This window comes from Nyctereutes procyonoides, unplaced genomic scaffold, assembly GCF_905146905.1.
Source record: "Nyctereutes procyonoides isolate TBG_1078 unplaced genomic scaffold, NYPRO_anot_genome, whole genome shotgun sequence".
NCBI classification, from domain to species: domain Eukaryota; kingdom Metazoa; phylum Chordata; class Mammalia; order Carnivora; family Canidae; genus Nyctereutes; species Nyctereutes procyonoides.
The window spans coordinates 47,534,399-47,558,230 of record NW_026575140.1 but is presented as its reverse complement, the minus strand read 5'-3'; the positions used below and the strand labels follow the sequence as shown (position 1 = coordinate 47,558,230).

The 23,832-nt window shown below is 49.0% G+C and overlaps 1 protein-coding gene across 2 annotated transcripts in view; it reads right to left on the bottom strand.

Moving 5' to 3' along the window:
• Positions 1 to 12,893: 12,893 nt before the first annotated feature.
• NT5M (5',3'-nucleotidase, mitochondrial) overlaps positions 12,894 to 23,832 on the bottom strand; it is a 36,536-nt gene continuing 25,597 nt past the window's right edge. Inside the window, exons 4-5 of one of the 2 annotated variants that reach the window (XM_055306174.1) lie at positions 15,697 to 15,829; positions 12,894 to 13,925 (exon numbers count right to left, since the gene is read on the bottom strand). In XM_055306174.1, coding sequence (XP_055162149.1) covers positions 13,783 to 13,925; positions 15,697 to 15,829 — 276 coding nt within the window. In that variant the 3' untranslated portion in view covers positions 12,894 to 13,782. The remainder of the gene's footprint in view (positions 13,926 to 15,696; positions 15,830 to 23,832) is intronic. The other variant, XM_055306175.1, reaches the window with a different exon arrangement.

Here is a 23,832-nt window from a genome sequence, read left to right as displayed (position 1 = left end):
CAGGGTTTCAGCAGGGACACAGGTCCCTCACCCTCACCTAACCCTAGTTTTTGCTCTCTCTGTGAGATGGGTCAGTTAATTCGAACATATATTTATTTATGGGTCCTGTGCACACTCACCAGGTGCCAACCAGTCCCTGTGGCAGGTACAGATGAGGCTAAGAAAGTCTGATCTGGAGGACATTGAAAGTCACCCAGGGGGTAGGGTGTGGGCAGGTCACTGTGACAGGAGGCTGATGGCGAAGGTGTCAGAACAAGCTAAGGCCACCAGGTAGGGGCGGGGTAGAGTCTCTGCCCGCCTCCGCCTCCTCCCCCACCTGCTTGGGGTGCTGTCTACACTAGCCACCAGGTGGGCTGGCTTCAGCACCCCCCCCAGGCTGTGATGCCCCTCCCACCCCGGGGCCTTCACACATTATCCCTTCCCCCTTGGCCCTCCCCTTCCCCTACCTCACTAACTCCTGCTCCTCCTTCCTGTCCCAGGCTAAACATCCCTCCGCCACCCTCCTCTCTCCCTCTTGTGGACTCCACAAAGCAACAGGTACTCATCCAGGTCTTCACCATCGGGGAGCTGATCTTCAGCTTCCTGGATCCAGAAACTGTTTTCCAGAGACTCCAGTGGGGAAGAGCTTCCAACAGCTAGAGCCGGGAGACCACCCGCCTGGGTCCTTGATGGGCTGAGGACGATACTCCGCCTTGGGGTGTCCCCTTCCCTCACAGCCTGCCAGTGGTAATACAAGCTGTGGCACCGAGAAACCGCATGTTGGGTTCCGGTCCCACTGGAGCAAAATCATCATCTCTCGGCTGTCTGTCAACTCCCCCAGGACTCAGCAGGCCCCTGAGGGCCACAGCAGCCAGGAAATGTGGGATCTGATGACCGCCACCCCCTGAGAGGACCCTCACTCTGACCTCACCCCCTGAGAGAGGCACTTCTCCGGAGAGCCACCATCTCTCCTACATCTATCTGCTGGAGCCCATGACCTCATCTTTGAACTTCCTTTCCAAAAGTCTGAGGGGTCATGGGCTCTTCCCAGGAGCCTCAAGTCTTAACCCCTGAGAAGACAGACTGTTTTAAGCCCACACTCCACCATTTACTGGCTGTGTAGTCTTGGGCAAGTGGCTGAACCTCTCTGAGCCTTGGTTTCCACATCCACAAATGGGACAATACCAGTATCTGCCTCAGGGCTTGCGGTGGATGAAGTGGGACATCAGGTATAGTTAGACCAGCAGCACACAGTAGGTGTAGCACCCCTACCCTTGTGACCTGTGGCCCAGGGGCCAGCCTGATGCTGGGGCTTGTCACCCGCTGGGACCTATGCTCTGGGAACAGAGAATGGCAGAAAACAGGGGCAAAGCACAGGCATTGGGAGGTGTGAGGGGTCATGCAGGCACGGGCGGTGGGTCTGGAACCCAGGAGAGCAGGTGCGGCAGCAGGGGGTGGCGGGAAGCTGCCTAAGAAAGGGGGTGCTCGGGATCCCTGGGTGGCGCAGCGGTTTGGCGCCTGCCTTTGCCCCAGGGCGCGATCCTGGAGACCCGGGATCGAATCCCACGTCGGGCTCCCGGTGCATGGAGCCTGCTTCTCCCTCTGCCTATGTCTCTGCCTCTCTCTCTCTCTGTGTGTGACTATCACAAATAAATAAAAATTTAAAAAAAAAAAAAAAAAAAAAAAAAAAAAGAAAGGGGGTGCTGAGAGAAGCTAAGGCCAGGAACAATCCAGTCTGTTGTGGACATCAGTTCGGAGGTTCCTCTACAAGTTAAGCATGGAATTGCCAGATGACTCAGCAACTTCACTCCTAGGTATGCACCCAAAAGAACTGAGAGCAGGTGCTCAAACAAAATCTTGTACATCAGTGTGCATAGCAGCACTCTTCACAATCACCGAAAGATGGAAACAACCCAGGTGTCCTTCAACAGCTGAATGGTAAACGTTAAAATGTAATCCGTCCACACAATGGAATATTATTAGGTCATAAAACGGAATGAAGTCCGGATGCTACCGCGTGGACGAACCACGTTAAGGGAGAGAAGCTGGCTGTGGAACAATGGAATGCCATTGTTGGATTCTATTCACATGAAATCTCCAGAATTGGCAAATGCACTGACCGAAAGTAGATTGGTGGTTTCTGGGGACTGAGGGAGGAGAGTGCCGGCAAATGGCTTTGGGCTGATGAGAAAGTTCTGGAACTAGCTGGTTGCACAGCATGGCAAATGTACTTAATGGCTACTGAATTGTGCATTTTTAATGGTTAAAGTGGTAAATTCTACATGTACTTTACCACAATTTTAAAAAATCAACTCATTTGGCCACAGGCGGACAGCTTCTTCTGGTCCCTTTGCCACCTCACAGGTTCCCTGTAGAACTGGGCTCTTCCTTCAGTCCTGGACATCACACCGTGGGAGGAGAGGCTGGGCCATCGAGGTCAGGGCAGTGAGATGGGAGGGTGTTGACCACTCCCTGGCTGCGGCCATCGGCCACCAACCAGCTGTAGGGCCATGGGTGACTGGGGCTTCAGAGGCCCTATCTGCGATGGCAGGGTTGGACTACAGAGGTGTTCTCAGAGAGTCTGTCTCTTCTTTCTCTGGGAACCTGGGTGGAACCACATGTCCTCCTGTCCTGACTCATGGAACTGTCAGAATGGCTGGCACAGTCTATATCCCAGGACCTCTTGCCCAGGCTGCCGGTGGCCCCAGGGGCTAGGAGGCCAGCACCACCACCACCCCACCCCCGCCAGGCTCTCAGAGTCCCTCCTTTCTAATTCTGGACGGTAACCCAATGTGAGTCGGGGATTCTTAATATTTCCTGGATCATAGACTTCTTTGAAAGTCAGATAAGGGGATCCCTGGATGGCTCAGCGGTTTAGCACCTGCCCTCAGCCTAGGGTGTGATCCTGGAGTCCCGGGATCAAGTTCCATATCAGGCTCCCTGCGTGGAGCCTGCTTCTCCCTCTGCCCGTGTCTCTGTCTCTCTCTGTGTGTGTCTCTCATGAATAAATAGATAAAATCTTTTTTAAAAAGTCGGATAAAACTGACAGACCCTCTCCCTAGTAGGGCACCCAGAGCAGGGTTAAGAGCACCTGTTTATGGTGATTTATGTTCTTCATATGGTTTAGAGGTTAAGAGCAGAATTGGCATCAGATGGACCCAAGTTCAAATCCCGACCCTGCTAGGATTCACTATCCCTGGGTACATCCTGGGTTTTCCATCTGCAAAATGGATATATTGATAGCACACACCTCAAGGATTAGATAATTCATATATACCACTTGGGAGATGCTTGGCACTCGGTAACCGTCAGCAAACCCAGACTCACCCACTACATACATGCCTTCCCTGCACTTGGGAGACAATCCCTCCCAGCTCTCACCTCCCCAGCCAGAAGAGGCCTCCCTTTGCCATCTTGTCCCCACTCTCCCAGCCCCCTAGCCCTGCCTTCCAAATGTCATCTCTCATAGCTACCCTGCTTTTTCCTATTCCCCTTACTCCCACTGGGGAGCAAGGCTCTTGAACTTGGTCTAACAATCAACAACTTTGCCATTGCTCTTTCTCTCTTTTCTTTTTTCTTTTCTTTTCTTAAGATTTTATTTATTTATTCAAGAGAGACATAGAGAGAGACAGAGGCAGAGACACTAGCAGAGGAATAAGCAGGTTCCATGCAGGGAGCGGGATATGGGACTTGATCCCGGAACTCCGGGATCACACCCTGAGCTGAAGGCAGATGCTCAACCGCTGAGCCACCCAAGTGTCCCTCTATTCTATTTAGAACCTTCCTGAGTCATTACCATTTATGTGTGTTCCTTAAAGACAGGATTGTGGGTCTCATCTATGGAGATTTTTCTCCACATTTTTAACCCATTCACATCTATTGCAATTATTGAAATCTTTGGACTTACTCCTGATATTACTTCTGTATTCTATTTATGTTTTGTTTTTTCCTTTTTCCACGTATTTTTTGGATTTCACTTTTTCCATTTCAGTTTTTCCTTCTAATAGCTTACAAGTTATATATTCTATTTTTGTGGAGATTTCCCTCAATATTTTTATGCACATACTTAAGTCTTATTATACAAGTACTAGAATTAATCAGAATCTATATCCATCCTTCCCCCAAACATATAGTTTTAATATAAATATAAATTTATATACATATAATATATATTAAAATATATAAATATAAATATAATATAAATATAAAACAAAAGTTTTAATATACTTTTACTCTCCTCCGTTCCATAATTCCTTAACCCCCTTGTTGATATCTGTGATTTTAGCTCCAGATTGTTACACAACCAACACTTATTTAGATTTAATATATTTTATTGGTTCTTGTATTTCATTTCTTGGATTATTTTTTCTTCTTGCTAGAGTACATCAATTAGTATTATTTTCAAAAGGGAATTTTTTTCAACACTAAACATTACAATAAATCACATGTCTTCAGGATGTGGTTTTATTCTTACATTTAGCTGGGTATAGAATTGTTTGAAATTGTTTTCCCTTAGATTTTGAAGACAATTACTTCATTTTCTTCTTGCTTCTAGCAGTATGTAGTTTGCACGTAGCCTGGTTTCTGTCTAGAATTTAGAATTTGTTATCAAATTTCTAAAATGTCAGTACTCTGTCCAATAGTGAATCTCTTTCCATTCATCCTGCCTGGCACTGGTGACCTATTTTACTCAGAGTTCTAGGACACAGCCTCAATCCTGGACAATTTCTCCCCCACATTTGTCTCCTTTTGGGCTAGGAAGCAAAATTTCATTCTTTGTATCCCCTCACTTTTATCTTGTCCCTTCCATCTCTTTATCCTTTTAGCGTTGCAATCTAACAGTCCTCAACTTAATCTTCCAACTCACTATTTTCTCTTCAGCTATGTCCACTCTACTATTCAGCGTATTTATTGTTTTTCCATGACTAGATTTTAGTTTTCCAAATTCTCTAGTTTATGTTTTCGATGGCCCAATATTCTACTACAGCTCTCTAAGGATATTGACCACACCTGTTCTAAATTGTTCTGATGACATAACTCCCTTGGAGTTTGAGGCCATGATTCATGGGGTTCATCCTTGTATCTGAGTTTCATTCTAGCCACAGGCACCAAATCAGTTTCCCACAGTCTGCCTTCACTCATTTTGGGGGAATAGAATGTACCACTGTACAATCCCTAGTGCTCTGTGCACGGGGCTCTCCATTCTTCCTGGGTGTTGCCAACTTTTGGGGACACTGCCTACCTCTTCAACTATAGCACCCACACTTGCTCCTCCCCGCTTCCCCCAAACACAGGTACCTGTGTTCTCTGCTTGACCCACATGTGTGCGTGAGTGGCACATACACATGGGTGGCAGGGATGGGGGTTCAGCTCACCTGCTGGCTCCCACTGAGGTGCTCTATAAGCAGCTGCTCTGCCAGAAGCCCAGGCCCTCTTGAGTCCCTAGAACCCCCCTCCAGGGCCTCTGGCCACCCCTCTCTCATGAGGCCAACTACCCTCCACCCTTAAGGTGTTAGGCAGTTTCTGGTTCATCAGCAGCACCATTCCTATTTTTCACGTAGTTGAGATTTGGGACATTGTACAGAGGCTTCATTGTGAGTCAGCCGCCACTTGACCCCTCCACGTTTGTGTGCTGTGGGAGTTTTCAACTCTGAGCAGCAGCTCTGGGGGGCAGGAATGGCATGGAGCTGGATGGAACCGAGCTGGATGGAACCGAGGCTCCACTTTCTCAGCTTCAATTTTCGCAAAATTAAAACCAGTTTATCCTTGTCTTACTTTATAGTCATGTGAGAAGATTAGTGACATGATAAAGTGTCTGGAATATACTCAGCAAGTGCTGGATCCTTCCCCCTTCTAACTCTTTCAACTACTAGATGGGAAAGGCCTCCCTAGAGCTTAGTCATGAAGGCCCTGGTTCAGGCAGTTAGTGCCATTAGTGCCAAGCAGCTCAGAAGAGGGAGGTGTCCCAGGGGCCTGGGGCAGTCTGTGAGAACTTTCTGGGGGATGGCAGTGGGGAGCAGGGCTGAAATGAACGGACAGGAAAGGGGGGGGAATTGCAAGCTGTGGGAGTGGGGCGGGATGGGAGAACAGGACAAGGTCAAGGCTGGGAATGATGAGCAAACAATGATAAACCACGTTCAGAGCCAGAGGCCAGGGGCTCAAGTGCCATCAGTGGCCAGGAAATAACTCCAATGTGTGGATAGGCCTGGGTTGTGGAGGGAGTGGAGACAAATCCTCCAGCACACACAGGAGTGAGCACGTTCATCCAAAAGCTCTGCTCTGCACTTGAGTGGGCAGGTGTAAAAGTTCCCCTGAAAAGATGCTGTTAGCAAATGGAACAGCCTCATGACTCCAGCTTGCACCTCTGGCTTGTGCAGGGTGCCTTGTGAAGGAGGGAAGGCAGGAAGCACAGAGGGGACCCCACAGCAGTGGCATCTCCATGAGGACAGCGGCCCATAATGTCTTTCAGCGCCTGCATCCTCCCCTAGCCCGGCCACCAGGGCCCACAGCCTCCCTCCTACTCTCTCCCGGGAGCTAGAACTGCTCCCACAGCACTGTGCTCCTTCAGGTGAGGGTCACAGCGGATGCTGTTCACCCATCTACTCAGTCATCAGTAGCTGAGGTCCCCTCTGTGCCCAGCCCGGGCTCTAAGGAGACTGACCATACCTGCGAGCATACAGGGGGTCAGAAAGAGACGCTGGTAACTGGGAATACCAGTATGGGACCAGAATATGGGGCAGGTCTGGTCCAGGAGGCAGACCAGTGGGGGAGAACAATGGGGGGGGGAGGGGGGAGCAGCAGGGAGGCACGAGCGGCCAGGCCTGGTCCTCTGCCGCCATCACGTGGTCACGTGTGTAAACTGCAGCTCCCACACCACAGCCTGTATCCACCTGTTACCTGCGCTTGCAAAAGAGGATCTCAGCCAGGGAGGATGCTGCAGAATCGAGTGGAGCACCCTTCACATCACAGGCTGCACCTCCTCAGCCCCACTTCTCTTCCAGCCTCTACATCTTAAGTACCCACATCATTTCGGTCTTCTTTTAGGCTCCCGCCTCTGCTTCCAAACCAGCTTCATGGACTCTAACCCAGGATTTTAAGAATTTCATCCAAATTGCCAACAAGGCTGAGGTGTTCACTGGACAGGTGATTTGGTTCCTACTTCTATGCATTTGTATCCATAAGAGTCATTGTGTCACAGGCCCCAGACTCTTTAGAGAGTTGTAATTCTGGAACTTGGGCTGGCATCTTCACCTCTGAGGCCTGGCCACCAGGCATGGGCAACTCTGGATGAAAACCTGCAAATTTAGGGCACCTAAGGGGCTCAGTTAAGCATCCGGCTCTTGACTTCAACTCAGGTCATGGTCTCTGGGCTGTGGGATCATGCCCTGCTTTGGGCTCTGCACTGAGCATGAGCCTGCTTAAGATTCTCTCTCCCTCTCCCTCTGCCCCCTGCTCACACTTTCTCTCTCTCTCTCTCACACACACACACACACACACACACACACACACACACACATACACACTGCAACTGCAGCCACCTCGAACCAGTCCTTCATTCCCACAGATGCTGCAAGGCCTGGAAAGACCGCAGCCTGCCTCCCCACCAGGAGATTGGCAGTCAGGGTTGGCAGGAAAGCTCTCTGGAAAAGAGCAGGAAACGTGTGAAGACACAGGTAAGATGCATTCAAGGAGCCACAAAAAAGTCCAGGGTATCTGAGGGATGTGGGCAGGGGCAGGTCAGGAAGGGTCTTCCTTGAGGGCTGGAGTCCCTCCACCTTACCCTCAGGGAGCCCGGGACATGCTGAGTACAGGCTGAGGCTGCCCTGGGACCTGCACAAATTCCTGACTCGGAAGGAGGAGGTCTTTTCCCTTCGGATCCTCTGAAGTTCTTGAGGGTGGCTGGTGTTTGAGGTTTGTGGCTAGAAACAGGGTTTCCTAACCACTGGGCAAGCTGGACACACACAGGTCCTTGGCCTGTCAGACACCCAGGGCCCCACCTTGTCCACAACAGCCTGGGAAGAAGGGGCAAGAAAAGCCGGTCCAGGAGGGCCAGAAGGGAGCTTAGGGTATTTGGCCCTTTCTTCTTTCCCTGCAATTGGCTACCTGTATCCTCACTCATCACTTGCATCCCCGACTCCATCCGCACCCCACCTCCCACACACACACAATTTCAAGAGTGGGCTGTGCTGCCACCTGGTGGCCAAGCCGGGACAAGTGCCCCTGGTTCCCATCAGATCTTCCAGAGCCCACCCGTGGGATCCCAGTGGGGGTTCCCCACCACCGATTTCACCACCTTGTTTCACAGAGCAAGTCAGCTTCCTCCTCCAGGGAGCAGCAACACCGTGGAATAAATGTCCCTATTTCCCGCAGCCCTATCTCCTGCAATCACGGAAGCTGACCACTCTGCAAACAGGCTGAGAGAACCGGCTTCGCAGAGGTCCCATGGCAAGCTGGCGGCAAAGCCACTCTCCAGACTCCCCGTTCCCAGGCCCTCCCATGCATGGCCAGCCTCCCTCCGGCTCTTCCCTGCAGGCTCTGGGGCAGAGCTCAGAGCCCATCTCTGCCCACTGGGTGGCCCAGGGCTGGTCAACCTTTCTAAGCCCCACTTCCTGGGCAGGTTGTGGAAAACCAAATACTAGGCTAAAACTCTACAGATATGCAGATATGTGTTTGTTAACGTATATTTTTTTAATTGTCAACAAACCAACTCAGCCTCTTTCCACCTAAAATGGTCTTTGGTCTCCAACTCAGGCTTTTTCAAGAAGCATTTAACTCTAAGCCTTCCCTCCCTAGCGGGGCTGATAGCGCCTCTTGCTCTTCAGAGGGTCTCCCTTGTTCCCATCCCTGCCAAGACGACATCTGAGTCCAGGAGCTGCCTCCTGCTTGAGGCACAGGTCATGACTTGAGGCCATGCTTGTACTACCGAGCCCCTGCTTTGGGGTAATGTGGCTCTGTTCTCGGCCCAGCCAGACTGGGTGGTCCCCTGCAGCCCTCGGCCCAAGGGCCACTTTGCTCCTCCTCAGTGGCCACCTGAGTTCCTAGCCAGGGTCCTCCTCCATCTTCTGCATCCCCCTGCACAGGTGGCATGCAGGGATGCTGAATTCATTCATTTATTTGTCAGAGGGAGAGTCAGGATCTTGGGGACCACAGAGGGAGAGTCGGGATCTTGGGGACCACCTCGACCTCACCTGCTTGGAGGCTCCTTGCTTGTGAAACTGGCCTCCTCAACCAGTTGGGTTTGCTGCTGGAATTTCCAGCACATCCCTCTCACCCCTGACACACTTGAGAGGTCCCCTCCCAGGAACCCCACTCCCCTCGCTCTAGCTGTGGTCACTCATCCCAGCGCCAGCAGGCCACTTTCTCTCTAGCAGGGACTTACGCAGGCCATTGCCTCCTTCTTGATCACCTCCATGGGCTTCCTATTCTAGACACCTGCCTGCCTTTCCCTGGGGCAGTAGGACCCCTGGCTTTGCCTCAATGACAGGTCTGCCGGGAGTCGGGAGCAACAGCTCGTGTACCAAGTGTCGTGCATGCTCTCTGCTACGTTCCCCCTTCTTCCTGGTCACAGGGGAGTCCATGAGCTTCCTCATCCTTCCCCAGTCGCCCTCTCCTCCTCTTCTACCCCCTTCTCTCTCCTTGGGCTCAGCCAACTCTTCTGACTTCTAGGCAATGCACAGTTCTGGCATGAACCTTTCTGACCTGCCCTCAGTTGTGCCGCAGACTGAGTACCTGGACACTAACATTCGCGTGGAAGCCCATCCCTTGAGCACTGACTCAGCTTTAGCCACGGACCCCTGAGCCCTTAGGAAGCTCTGGATTGGAGCTCTGGTCACAAGCCCCAGAGCACGGTGGCCTGGACTATATAATCCTGGTGGCACCACTGACCTGGCAAGGCCTTGGTTGGGACCCCGGACACTGCTGAGACCACAGCCCCATCAGCCAGGTGGGAATGATCGCAAGAGGGTGGTTAGGAGGCCACAGAACGTGCCCATCAGCCCCTGGAATGTGGTAAGCACTAAGGAAACTATCATTGCTAAGGCTGTGGTATTGGAATGGGTCCCAGTGGGGACACCATGACTCAAAAGAGTAAAGAAACTACACTGAGTCTCTTTGCTTGAAACCCGCAGCTAATCTGGAGCCCATGGCTCCTTCCAGGGGTTCTGGTCCTAGGACCCAGAACATTCCCAGTATCTTCAAAGGGGTAAATCTCCACTCCTGCCAAGAGCCACCTCATCTCAGGGCAGGACAAGCAGGCTCTCCTACCGGGAGGGGGACTTCCTGCCCTGTAGTTCAACTCAATGGGTCTAAAGCAAAACATGCTTCTCAGGCTTTGAAGAAAATCACCTTCATTTCAATTGTGTGTGTTCCGTTCGACCACCACCATCACAAAATCATAAGGCCATGCTGTCCTGTCATCGGCTGCTGAGGTGCCCCTCCCTCCTGGCACAGTGAGGGCATTGACAGCACCCACGGCAGAGTGAGTGTCAGCAGGCAGGCAGCCTCTCCTTGCTGGTTACCTGCCCAGGCTCCACCTTCCAGCTCTCCCCGCCCCCATCTCTTCAGCTTCCAGTTCTGGGGCTTCTTCTCTCCTATACTGGCTGCTTCTTGGCAACAACTTCCAGCCCCAGGGCCTTTGCACTGCCTCCCCTCAGCTGAAAGGGCTCTACCTTCTTCTACCCAGACCTCAGTCAATGCTCCCTGCTGGAAGGGACCTCTCCAGGACATCAGGCTGGCCAGGGCCCCACCCCACTTACCCTTGTGCAGCCCTCAGACCTATCCTGGAGAGCTGGTTGTAATTACAGTGAGCTCTGGATTGCTTGTCTGGTGGGGCCACATTCCAAAGCACTGACTAAAGCAATCTGTCCCCCACAATTATTTTTTTCTCCTTTAAACGTGTTAGGCAGCTGAAGCGGTGAGTGCTATACCTCAGGGTGAGTGATCTTCGATGAATAAAGAATGAATTCAGCAATTTGTAGCTTTGGAGTTTTTAAACTGGCCTTTAAAACTCCCGGTGGCCTTCAGTTTAAAAGGAAAGGTTTTAGGGATCCCTGGGTGGCGCAGCGGTTTGGTGCCTGCCTTTGGCCCGGGGTGCGATCCTGGAGACCCGGGATCGAATCCCACATCGGGCTCCCGGTGCATGGGGCCTGCTTCTCCCTCTGCCTGTGTCCCTGCCTCTCTCTCTCTCTCTCTCTCTCTCTCTCTCTATCATAAATAAATATAAAAAAAAATTAAAAAAAAATAAAATAAATAAAAGGAAAGGTTTTGGAAGACTGGGAGCACAGCACCCTTGCCATAGCTCTGTGAGGAGCAGGTGTATGATCAGGACCCACCGCGGGCGGGGAGCAGACAGCAAGGGCTGGCAGATGCAAGAGGGAGGGAGTCCCCAAGAGGGTGCTCTGTGCCCTGGCCTCCCCTCCCATGCCCCTCCTCATGCCCATGGCGCTAGAGCTCCATGCAGGTCACCAGGGGCCAGGAGCATGGGAGGAAAAGGCTGCAGGAGGTGAGCAAAGGAGTCTCACTGCCCCCAGCAGGGCACCGTCCAGAGCAACTATCTCCTGTGGCTGAAGTGGCCTGTCCACCATCCGTGGGGCCCTAAAGCTAATGTTGAGGGAACAGGCTATCCCAGCGGTGCCAGCACCCATGGGTCCAGTGACACCAGCATGAGGATGAGGGGGGAAATCCCTTCACCGCTGCCAGCACCCATGGGTCCAGTGACACCAGCATGAGGATGAGGGGGGCAATCCCTTCACCGCTGCCATCATTACACGAAGAAGAGCGCCCTTGCATCTACACACCCCACATCCCCACTCCCCTCCTACCCCATGCTTGGGACACCCTCTGGGGAGGAACCAGATGTGGCTGAGAAAAACCTGATGGGATTAACTTTCCATCCTCAGCAGAAAGAAGCCCCAAGATAGATATGAGTGAAGCAGCTTTTTGTTTTGAGGGCACCGGGCTGGGTCTGGTTCACTGCCATGGCCTTGAGCTAGCACCAACAGCACGAGCAGACCAGCAGGTGCTCCAGCAGGAGGAGGCTCCTAGCCAGAAGGTCAAGTCCAGGGAGAGTGGTTCTCAGCAAGTCAAAGGCTGCGATGCCATGCCAGTCCCAAGCTATGGGATCCTAGGGGATCTATGCATGACCACTAGGCAGGGGAGGCTCTTCAGAGAGGGTGTGAAGGCCCAGGCTGGCAACCACAAGGTATGGAGGCCACAAGACATAGGCCTAGGAAGAAAAGCACACCATGCAGGTGACATGGTCTTCTGGCCCTTAGACAGTGGCCGTGTCCTCGACTGGGCAGCAATAGAGGAACTGAGGGTCTTTGGGGAGCAGGTGGGGAACCCGCCCTCCAGGCTCTGACTTCCCTCCAGAGCCAGAGGCTAGGATGGCCAGGATCGCCCCCTTGCCCCCACACTGCCCTGGTCAGGGATGCAACCCCAAATCCACTCCTCATAGGATGAACCCGCAGAGCCCTGGCCCCACCTGGAGGGATCCAGAAACTGACGCAGGCAGTGCCATGGAAAACTGCCTTTGACCGAGCAAACAGTCCTTCCTTGCTCATCTGGATAGCCAGCTTGAGCTTCAGGCACTTTCCCCTCACCTTTTCTCCCATTTGGCCCTACCCTCTGGGGCAGCCCAAGCATGCCAGTCACAGAGGGCAGCCAGGAGACCCCCAGAAATGGACTATTAGAGGTTCCCTGCAGGGCAGTGATGGGGGCACAGCAAGTGAGAGGGGGAGGGCCTTGAAGAAAACCTAGGGAGGCAATGATGGGTTCACGTTGCCACTTCCCACTGGGCCGAAGATAACAGAAGCCAAAAATAATACAAGAGAATAACATCACCCTGCCCCCTTTACACAGCTCCCGGGATCTCATTAGGAACCCGGTGTGGGAGAGGAGCAGAAAATGGGGGCCCCTGCTCTGAACTGTGTAGGGCAGGAGGGGCCGGAGGCCTGGGGGGCATGCATGGGAAGGATGCAGTGAGGGGGATCGGTCAATGTGGTGGGGGCCTACGCAGGGGGCCACCTGGCCACCAGCTCCTCTCTCAGCCTAGTCCTCCTTTGACATGCCGCACCCTTGGTGAAGTGGGCAATGAGGCTGCACCCGCCTCAGCCCCCCTCATCAGTGCAGGGGCCACCCAAGTACTTACAAGATGTGCTGCTAGCTGGGTGCCCAGAGGCCAGACGCCAGAGGATCTCGGACAGGGGCTAGAGGGGCCACATCCTCGGGCGACACGTGAACCGCATTTATTTTGCAGGCCTTCACCGAATGTTCAAGGCTGCCGAGTGTGGGGCCCTGAGCAGGGCCCGAGGGACAGGAGAACGAGACACCTCCGAGCCGGCCCAAGGCATGGTGGCGTGCTGTGCACCCTGCACGGAGCCTGGGGGGCCGTGGAGCTCGGGGAGTGTTCGCTCAGGGTGCAGGGGGGAAGGGGCTGCACAGCCCAGAATGTGAGGACTCCTCCCACCTGCTCCTGCTCGCAGCCCTCACCCTGGAGCACCTGGCCAAGGGGTCACAGACCGGTGGTGACAGCGGGACTTCCCTGAGGGATGGAGTTGGACTGCCCGCCCCTCAGTGTCTTGGGTCTGGAGCCCTAACCCCGCACCGCCCGGCCACCCGTGTGTCTCGTCGAGGGCCCCGGGCCAGCCCTGCCCCGAGACCAGTTTAAGGCCTGGCAGGGCTGGGAGAGCAGGGAGACATGCAGGGGGTCTGGGCCATCTGAGAGGGAGCCCCCCACCCCCCAGGCCCCAAGCCGGGCACCCTGAGGTCAGGGGCCCCGCGGGGAAGCCCAGAGTGCAGTCCAGCTCAGCGGGGCCGCTTGCTGTCCAGAATGGCCTTCCAGTTGTCCGCCCACGAGTGCAGCCTGCGGCCGGGGCGCGGCAGCTGCAGGTGCCGGTTGTGGCAGGCTGTGAAGAGGATGTGCTCCCAGCTGGGGTTCGGCTCAGCCCCTGTGGGCAGGAAAGCAGCTCTTCAGCCCTGAGCCCGAGTCCCAAGGCCCCAGAGTGTCCTCAGGCAGAGGCTCACTTGACGTGACCATGCAAGGGCCTGTCTCCTGGGAGGTGGCCACCTTGCTGCAGATGGCGCACAGGAAGCACCCAGGGTGGCACCTGGCAGATGCATAGCACATGGGGACTTCTGTGCTTATCATCACCACGGCCACCAGCAGAGGCTGAGCCTGCTGACCCTGTCCCTTCCGCTCCCCGTGCTCTACCTTCCTGAGCTTACTGCCTGTTGGCCCTGGCCCTGGGAGCCCCCCAAACTTGACTCCTTCCTGTCCATGTGTCTACACGCACACTCGGTGCTGCTCCTGCCCCTCACCTTATGGCCTGACTCCCTGGCTCCTCCTGCACAGGCCTCTTCCCTGATCCCCGTGGTTGGTCAGAGAAGCTGAGCGGAGCGCCAGGCCGTCCATGTGCCCTGATTCTTCTTGTGAAACCACGTGGTTTAGGAGGTCAGGGGTGGGTGCACCCACAAATTCTACCCTTTGGACACTGTGACTAGTGCAGATATGGGTGTGCTTCCCAAGGCAGCTCCAAAAGCCATTAGGGAAGCAATATTCTGTATTCTCCCACTGAGGTGTCCAAAGGAACAGGATTTGGTTTTTGTTTTGTTTTGTTTTTTTAAGATTCATTTATTTATTCATGATAGACATAGAGAGAGAGAGAGAGAGAGGCAGAGACACAGGAGGAGGGAGAAGCAGGCTCCATGCCGGGAGCTCAACTTAGGACTCGATCCCGGGACTCCAGGATCGCGCCCTGGACCAAAGGCAGGCGCCAAACCGCTGAGCCACCCAGGGATCCCCAGGAACAGGATTTGACCCTGAAACCACTGATGGCTACCAAGAGGACAGAGCCTGCCTGTGAACAGAGATAATCTAAGGCAGAGCCAGGAGTTAAACTGAATTTAGACTGATGTTCAAGCTCCTAGACTCACCATGCCCAAAGCTTTCCTACCCCACTTTCCCAGGTGAGTGTGCTAATAAATTTCTCCTCTCCTTTCTAAACCAGTTTAAGGGCAGCCCGGGTGGCCCTGCAGTTTAGAGCCACCTTCAGCCTGGGATGTGATCCTGGAGATCTAGGATCGAGTCCCACGTTGGGCTCCCTGCATGGAGCCTGCTTCTCCCTCTGCCTGTGTCTCTGCCTCTCTCTCTCTCTCTCTCTCTCTCTCTCTCTCTCTCTCTGGGACTCTCATGAATAGATAAAAATAAAATCTTAAAATGAAAAATAAACCAGTTTAAGTTTCATTGGGGTTTATTGGCAGGGAGTCACCTATAAGGAAAAGGGATAAATACAGTCCCCAAACCACCTTCAACTAAAAAAATGATGCTTTGCTTTTTTGTTTTGCATAGTAGGTTCACTCCAAATTGCTCTTGGGGAAAAAATGGCTTTGCTGCTCAAACCAAACATCTGGAAACCAGTCTGGACCTCATTTTACATAAGCAAGGCAAGGCTTCAAGGTATAAAAGGAGTCATCCAAGGCCACCCAATGAGTTACCCCAGGAGCTAGGACCTGCTTCTCTTGACTCCCAGCAGCACCCCTTCTGAGCCTGGATGCTGAGAATAACCTTGTCTCCCCAGTAGGGAAGAGGCTTGGCACTGGGCTGGAGGAGGTCTAATACACTGCTGGTGATTGAGTGGGGATCACTCAGGACAGGGGCCGTGAGGCCAGCCTCATGTGCGGTTTGTCCCGGGGGCTCACAGCTCCACACTCGCTGCTCACCTGCCGCAGGCCACTTGCCTGTGATGTCTGGCCGGTCATCTATAAGAAGGTCGGCAGAGACCACGGTCTTGTCTGTGGACAGTACAATCTGATCCAGAAAGTCAGGACCAAAGTGCTTCTCCACCCAGGCATACTGGAAAACACATGGGTAGAGGGAGAAGAGAGTGCCATCAGACCTGGGCACAGACACAGCAGGCACACAGCCAGGCTTTCTCCAGGAAGAAGGGTTGCCATCTAAAAGATGTGATGATCCCACTGGCAGCAGGGAAAACACATAGTCAGACACACAGTCAGTTGTGTCCATGTCCCCCACAGCTCCAATCCTGCACAGCCCACCACTTGTCCATGCCTGGTCTACACAACCCAACAGTCATGCCAGGAATGTCTCCTATGCTTCCCCTCCATGCATGACTCTGTTGGGCTCTAGGGACAGAGGCGAGGGGGGACAGAGCTCAAAGGTGCCTTGAAACAAGTAAGTAAATGACACATGAGAAACTGCCACTGAGCAGAAGTCTGCAGGGCCCCTGACTTTTGTGCGGTGCTGTGTAGTGCAAAGGCAGGAGTGGTGGGGGGCTAATGTTCCCAGCTTACCTACTCCACAGACACTCATCACCCATCGCCTCATCTAAGCCTCAAACAGCTGATGAAGCAGACAATATTCTCTGCATTCAGTCTGTTATTCAACTAGTGTCTACTGACCATCCACTAGGAATGTGTAGGAGAGACAATCTCATGCAATCCACATTCTAAATGGAGGAGACACAGCACACAGAGAGACAAGCAGGTTCAGGTGGATCAAGGGTTCCGTAGTAATAAAACAAGGAGCTCTGCTAGAGGGCAGGGAAGGAAAGCCTCTCTGAGAAGGGATGTCTGTAACTGGCCCAGCATGACACCACAGAGCCTGGATATTAAAGGTCTAGAAGGCTCCACACAGAGGGAATAATGAATGCAAGCTGTGTTGGGCAGGAACACACTTCGGTGTTTATCTGAGTGACTGGAGTGCAGAGTAGAGGGGAGCAGGAGGAAAGACAGAGGCAGGGGGCAGGCCAGGTCTCCTCGGGCCTCACAGGCCATGGTGGAGAGATTCTATTTGTTCTAAGTCCGCCAGGCATCCAGGAGAGAGCTTAGTTTCACAAACTGTCTATGGCAAAGGACTGGTTGTTTTCTTAATTTCCAATTTATTGTGGACCCCTTTGTAAGATATGAAATCCATATCTTCTACCCATTTCTCGACCGCATTTTTGTTTTTTTGGGTGTTGTTTGATAAGTTCTGTTCTGCAAAGAAGACATACAGATGGCCAAAAGACACATGAAAAAATGCTCTATATCACTCAGCATCAGGGAAATGCAAATGAAAACTACAAGGACATACCACGTCACACCAGTCACAGTGGCTAAAATTAACAAGTCAGGAAACAAGAGATGTTGGCAAGGATGCGGAGAAAGAGGAACCTTCCTGCACTGTTGGTGGGAATGCAAACTGGTACAGCCACTCGGGAAAATAGTATGAAGTTTCCTCAGAAAGCTAAAAACAGAGCTCCCCTATGACCCAGCAATTGCACTACTAGGTATTTATCCAAAGGATACAAACATAGTGATTCAAAGGGGCACCCGCATCCCAATGTTTATAGCAGCAATGTCCACAATAGCCAGACTATGGAAAGAGCCCAGATGTCCATCGACATGAATGGATAAAGAAGATGTGGTGTGTATATATATATATATATATATATACAACACACACACACAACAGAATTTTACTCAGCCATCAAAAAGAATGAAATCTTGCCATTTGCATCGACATGGATGGAACTAGAGGGTATTACACTAAGTGAAATAAGTCAGTGAGAGAAAGACAAATACCAGATGATCTCACTCATATGTGGAATTTAAGATACAAAACAGATGAACATGGGGGAATGGGAGGGAAAAATAAAATAAGACAAAAACAGACGCATAAGAGACTCAACACTAGGAAAGGAACTGAGGGTCACTGGAGGGGAGGAGGGTGAGGGGATGGGGTGACTGGGTGACGGGCATTAAGGAGGCCACATGATGTAATGAGCACTAAGTGTTATATACAACCGATGAATCACTAAGCTCTACCTCTGAAACTAACAGTATACTATATGCTAATTAAATTGAATTTAAATTTAAAAATCTTTCATAGAGATACAAAATCCAATCACGTGTTTGAATGCTGCATCCATGTCAAATGGCCATGACAGTTTCCACTCACATCCAATTTCTGTGTTTCTGTGGACCACAAGTGGAGCAGCTCCAAATGTGGGTTTTATGTAGGAAAATGACTGCAGATGCACATATTTCAAAGGGTCATGGTGGCGAACAGACTCTGTACAGACAGACAAACTGAGGCTCAGAGAGGTTCAGCAAGTGGCACTGGGTCTGCACCTCCAGAGCCCACACGCTGTGCCCGCTGCCATGGGCCCTCCCAAGTGCAAGCCATGACCAGCTGTGGTCACTTCCCCTAAACAGGCCACGCTGCTCAGGAAGGGTCCTCAGCAAGTTACCCAGGCCATCCACAGTAAAATGGGGTGACAGTATTACCTCATGGGACTCCTCTGGGGATCAAATGGGAAAATGTACATAAAAGCCTTAGCACAGTGCCTGGCACACAGAGAGTGCTCAGTACAGACAGCTGGACAAAAGACTTCCAGCTCTTTGTCTTATCTCTCCTCTCCTATGGCTCTGTGTGTCCAAGCTGCAGGACCTCAAACAAACCACTCAACCTTCTAAGACTGTCTTCATGGTGTTGTTGATGTGATTACATTAAATCTATGTAGCACAGAGTAATGCCTGACACATAGTAAGTACTCAACAAATGTTATTAGCGTTAAACTTTAATGGTCCCAAATTATATATAAAAAGCTACTAGAACAAATAAATGTAGCAAAATAGCAGGATACAAGGTCAATACACAAAAATCACTTGCATTTTTATACACTTGGATGTTGAAATGAAAGAAATGCTTTATAATAGCACCAAAAATATGAAACAGGTTGGCTATACATTTACAAATAGTTCAGATGGTAAATTCTATGTTATTCACACTTCACCATTAAACATTTATTTTTTAAAAGATTTTATTTATTTGAGAGAGAGAAAGAGAGCATGAGCGGGGGGGGGGGAGCAGAGGGACAGGAAGAGGGAGAGGAAGAGGGACATAATCTCCAGCAGATCCTCCTTGAGTGCAGAGCCCCACATTGGGCTCCATCCCACAACTCTGAGATCATGACCTGAGCTGAAACCAAGTCAGATGCTTAGCCAACTAAGCCACTCAGGTGCCCTGACAATTTTCTAAATAAAGAATAAAGCTGGAGAATTCACACTGTTTCCAAGAGGCACTATCAACTATAGTAACTGAGACAGAGTGGTATTCACATAAAGACAGATGTTTAGATCAAAGGAACAGAGTATATTTAGGAAACATACCCAAAGGTACCAAGGTAATTCAACACAGAAAGGGTAGGCTGCTCAACAGAGGAATATCTGGGTACTCTTGGATTAAAAAAGAAGAAGAAGAAGAAGAAGAAAGAAAAAGAAAAAAGAAAAAAGCCTTCTATTTTTAACTCCTACACATATAAAAATGAACTCAAAATGGATCATAACCTACATATAAAACCCCAAATTATAAATGCTGCTCTTCAAAAACTACAGTTAAGAAAATGAAAAGACAAGTCATAGACTGGGAGAAAATGTTAAAATGAGCATTAACTGATAAAGGAATTGTATCTAGAATAAAGATTTTTCCCAACTCAAATATCCCAATGAAAAATCAGTCAAAACCATGAACGCTTTGTCAAAGAAGGCATATAGAGGACAAATAAGCACATAAGAGATGCTCAGCATCATTAGTCATTAGGGAAACACAAATCAAAACCACAAGGAGTTATCACGAGGAACCTACTAAGACAGCTGAAATTAAAAAGATTGACAATACTGAGTGCACACAAGACTGAGAAGCAACTAGGGACGCCTGGGTGGCTCAGCAGTTGAGCGTCTGCCTTTGGCTCAGGTCGTGATCCCATAGTCCCGGGATCAAGTCCAACATTGGGCTCCCCAGAGGGAGCCTGCTTCTCCCTCGGCCTACGTCTCTGCCTCTCTCCATGTATCTCTCATGAATAAATAAATAAAATCCTTAAAAAAAAGGACTGAGAAGCAACTGGACATATCATACATTGCTGGTAGGAATGCAAGATGGGATAGCCACTCTTAAAAACCGTCTGACAGTTACTTTAAAAGTTAAACATACACCCATCATACAAACCAGTCAATCCCACTCTTGCTATCTGCCCTAGAGAAATGAAAGCACATGTCCACCCAAAGATGTGGACATGAATGTCTATAGGAACTTTATTCACAAAAGCCAAAAGCTGGAAACACCTCCCCAAATGTCCATCAACTGGCAAATGAATAAACATGATGATACAGCCATACAGAATTATATTCAGCAAGGATTATATGACGCCTCTAAATGAAAGCCAGACACAAACTGTATGAGACCATACTATATGACATTGTGTAAAAAGCAAGAGTGTAGGAATAAACAACACATCAGTCGTTCACTGATACCAACAACCCCCAGAGAGGGAGGGGAGAGGGAAAGGGGTTGACTGAAAGGGACACAAAGGAACACTATTTTTTAAATTTACTTTATTTTTTAGGTTCACAGCAAAATTGAGAACAAAGTACAGAGAGTTCCCATATAATTCCTGTCTCCAAATGTGAACAACTTTCCCCATCATTGACATCCAGCAACAGAGTGGGGCACTTGTTACACTCAAGGACCTACATCAATGCATCGTAATCACCCAAAGTCCATAATTTACATGAGGGTTCACTCTTGGTATTGTAAATTCTATGGGTTTGGACAGATGTATGACATGCATTTACCATGAATAACTTCAAGGACCTGAAAATACTTTGCTCTCCATTTATTCATCCCTCCCTCCCCACTAATCTCTGGAAACCACTGATCTTTTTACCTCCATAATTTTGCCTTTTCCAGAATGTCACAAAATTGGAATCATACAGTATTGTACCTTCTTCAGGCTGGCTTCTATCACTTAGTAATAAACAGGTTCCTCTATGACTTTTAATGGCTTGATAATTCATTTCTTTTTTAATACTGAAAATTTTTCACTACCTGGGTGTACCACAGTTTATTTAACTATGTAGGGCATGTTGGTTGCTTCCAAATCTTGGCTATCACGGATAACACTTCTATACACATCTGTGTACCGGGTTTTGAGTGGACATACGTTTTCCATTCATTTGGATAAATACCAAGGAGTGTGATTAGCAGATCATACAGTTAAGAGTAGGTTTAGTTTTGTGGGGATATACCAAACTATCTTCCCAAGTGGTGTACCATTTTATATTCTCACCAGCAATTCCTATTGTTCCACATCCTCTCCAGTATATGCTGTTGTCAGTGTATTGGATTTTGGCCATTCTAATAGGTGCAGAGTAGTATCTCGTTGTTTTAATTTCAATTCCCTAATGACACAGGATATTGAACACCCTTTCATGTGCTTATTTGCCATCTCTAAATCCTCTTTGATAAGGTGACTGTTTAGGTCTTAAGATCATTTTTTCATCAGGCTGTCCATTGTCTTATTGTTGAGTTTTCAGGATGCTTTGCATATAGTATATAACTGTCCCCTATCAGTTGTCTTTTGCAAATATTTTCTCCCAGTCTATGACTTGTCTTCTCATTCTCCTGACATATTTTGCAAAGCAGAAGTTTTTTCATTTTAATGAAGCTCAGCTTCTCGATTATTTCTTTCATGAATTGTTCCTTTGGTGTTGTATCTAAAAAGTCATCATATCTAAGGTCATCTAGATTTCCTCCTGTATTATTTATATCCTAAGAGTTTTATAGTTTTAAGTTCTACATTTAGAACTCTGATTTATTCTAATTTTTTCAAGTGTGGAAAGTCTGTGTCTAGATTCTTTTTTTCTGGCACGTGGAGGTCCAGTTGTTCCAGCACCATTTGCCAAAAAGGTTATCTTTGCACCATCCCATTGCCTTTGCTCCTCTGGCAAAAAATCAGTTGACTACATTTATGTTGGTCTGGTTCTGGGCTCTCTATCCTGCTCCACCGATCTATCTATTCTTCCACCAATACCATTTTGTCTTGACTCCTATAGCTTTATAGTAAGTCTTAAAAATGGGTAACATCAGTCCACTAACTTCATTCTCCTTAAATATTATGTTGGCTGTTCTACATCTTTTGCCTCTCCATACAAACTTTAGAATCAGTTTGTCAAAATCCACAAAATAACTGACTTAGATTCTGATTTGGTTTGCATCAAATCTATAGATCAAGTTGGGAAAAGTTGATATCCTGACAATATTGAGTCTTCCTATCCATGAATATGAAATAACTCTCCATTTATTTAGTTCTTTGATTTCTTTCATCAGAGATTTGTAGTTTTCCTCATAATAGATCTTCCATGTATTTTGTTAGTTCATATCTAAGTACTTCTGTCAGGGAGGTTACTGAAAACGGCATTTCTTAAATTTCCAATTCTATTTGTTCATTTCTGGCATATAGAAAAGAGATTAGAGTATTGCATATTAACATGTATCCTGCAACCTTGTTATAACTGTCTATTAATTCTAGGAGGTGGGGGGGTTGTTTGCTTTGTTTTGCTCTTTTAGATTTTCTACATAGATGATCACGTCATCAGTGAACAGAGGCAGTTTTATTTCTTCTTTCTCAATCTGTATACCTTTTATTTCCTTTTCTTATTTCATTAGCCAGGACTTCCAATACAATGTTAAAAAGAAGCAGTGAGAGGGGACATCTCTGTCTTGTTCCTGATCTTGGTGAGAAAGCGTCTAGTTACTCACCATTAGGTATGACGGAAGCTGTGTGTTATTATTGGTAGATGTTCTTTAACAAGTTGGCTAAGCTCTCTATTCTTAGTTTGCTGAGAGTTTTTTTTTATCATGAATGGGTACTAGATTTTATCAAATGCTGTTTCTGCATTTATTGATATGATCATGTGATTTTCATCTTTAGCCAGATGATGTGGTGGATTATGTTAATTGATTTTAGAATGATCACATGTGCAGCCTTGCATATCTGGGATAAATCTCATTTGATCTTAGTGTATAATTCTCCTTAGATACTGTAAGATTTGACTTGCTATTCTGTTGAGGATTTTACCTTCTGTTTATGGGAGATACTGTTTTTTTTTTAAGGTTTTATTTATTTATTCATGAGACACACACAGAGAGAAGTAGAGACACGGGCAGAGGGAAAGGCAGGCTCCTTGCTGGGAGCCTGATGTGGGACTCAATCCCAGGACTCCAGGATCATTACCTGAGCCAAAAGCAGATGTTCAACCCCTGAACCACCCAGGTGTCCCAGAGATACTGGTTTATGGTCTTCTTTTCTTATGATGTCTTTGTCTGGTTTTGACATTAGAGTAATGCTGGCCTCATAGAATGAGCTGCATATTCCTTCTATCTTCTGGAGAGACTGTAAGGAATTGGTATAATTTCTTCTTTAAATTTTTTTCTTACATATTTGGTAAAATTCACCAGTGAACCCACTTGGGCCTGGTACTTTCTTTTTGAAAGGTTATAAATTATTGATTCAATTTCTCTAATAGGTACATGTCTCTTCAGACTGTTTCTAGGAGGGCACATGACGAGATGAGCACTGGGTGTTATATTACACATTGGCAAATTTAATTTTTTTTAAGATTGTATATTTCTTCTTGTGATAGTTTGGCAGATTGTGTCAAGGAACTGTTCTCACATCTAGGTTATCAAATTTATGGACATAAAATTGGGGATCCCTGGGTGGCGCAGCGGTTTGGCGCCTGCCTTTGGCCCAGGGCGCGATCCTGGAGACCCGGGATCGAATCCCACATCGGGCTCCCGGTGCATGGAGCCTGCTTCTCCCTCTGCCTGTGTCTCTGCCTCTCTCTCTCTCTTTCTCTCTCTGTGACTATCATAAATAAATAAAAATTAAAAAAATTTTATTATTATATAATGTCTTTATTCATCCATGATAACTTTCTTTGGCTTAAAATCTGCTGTCTTAAGTTAATATAGGTACTCTCACTTTCCTTTCACAGTGCTAGCATGATATATCT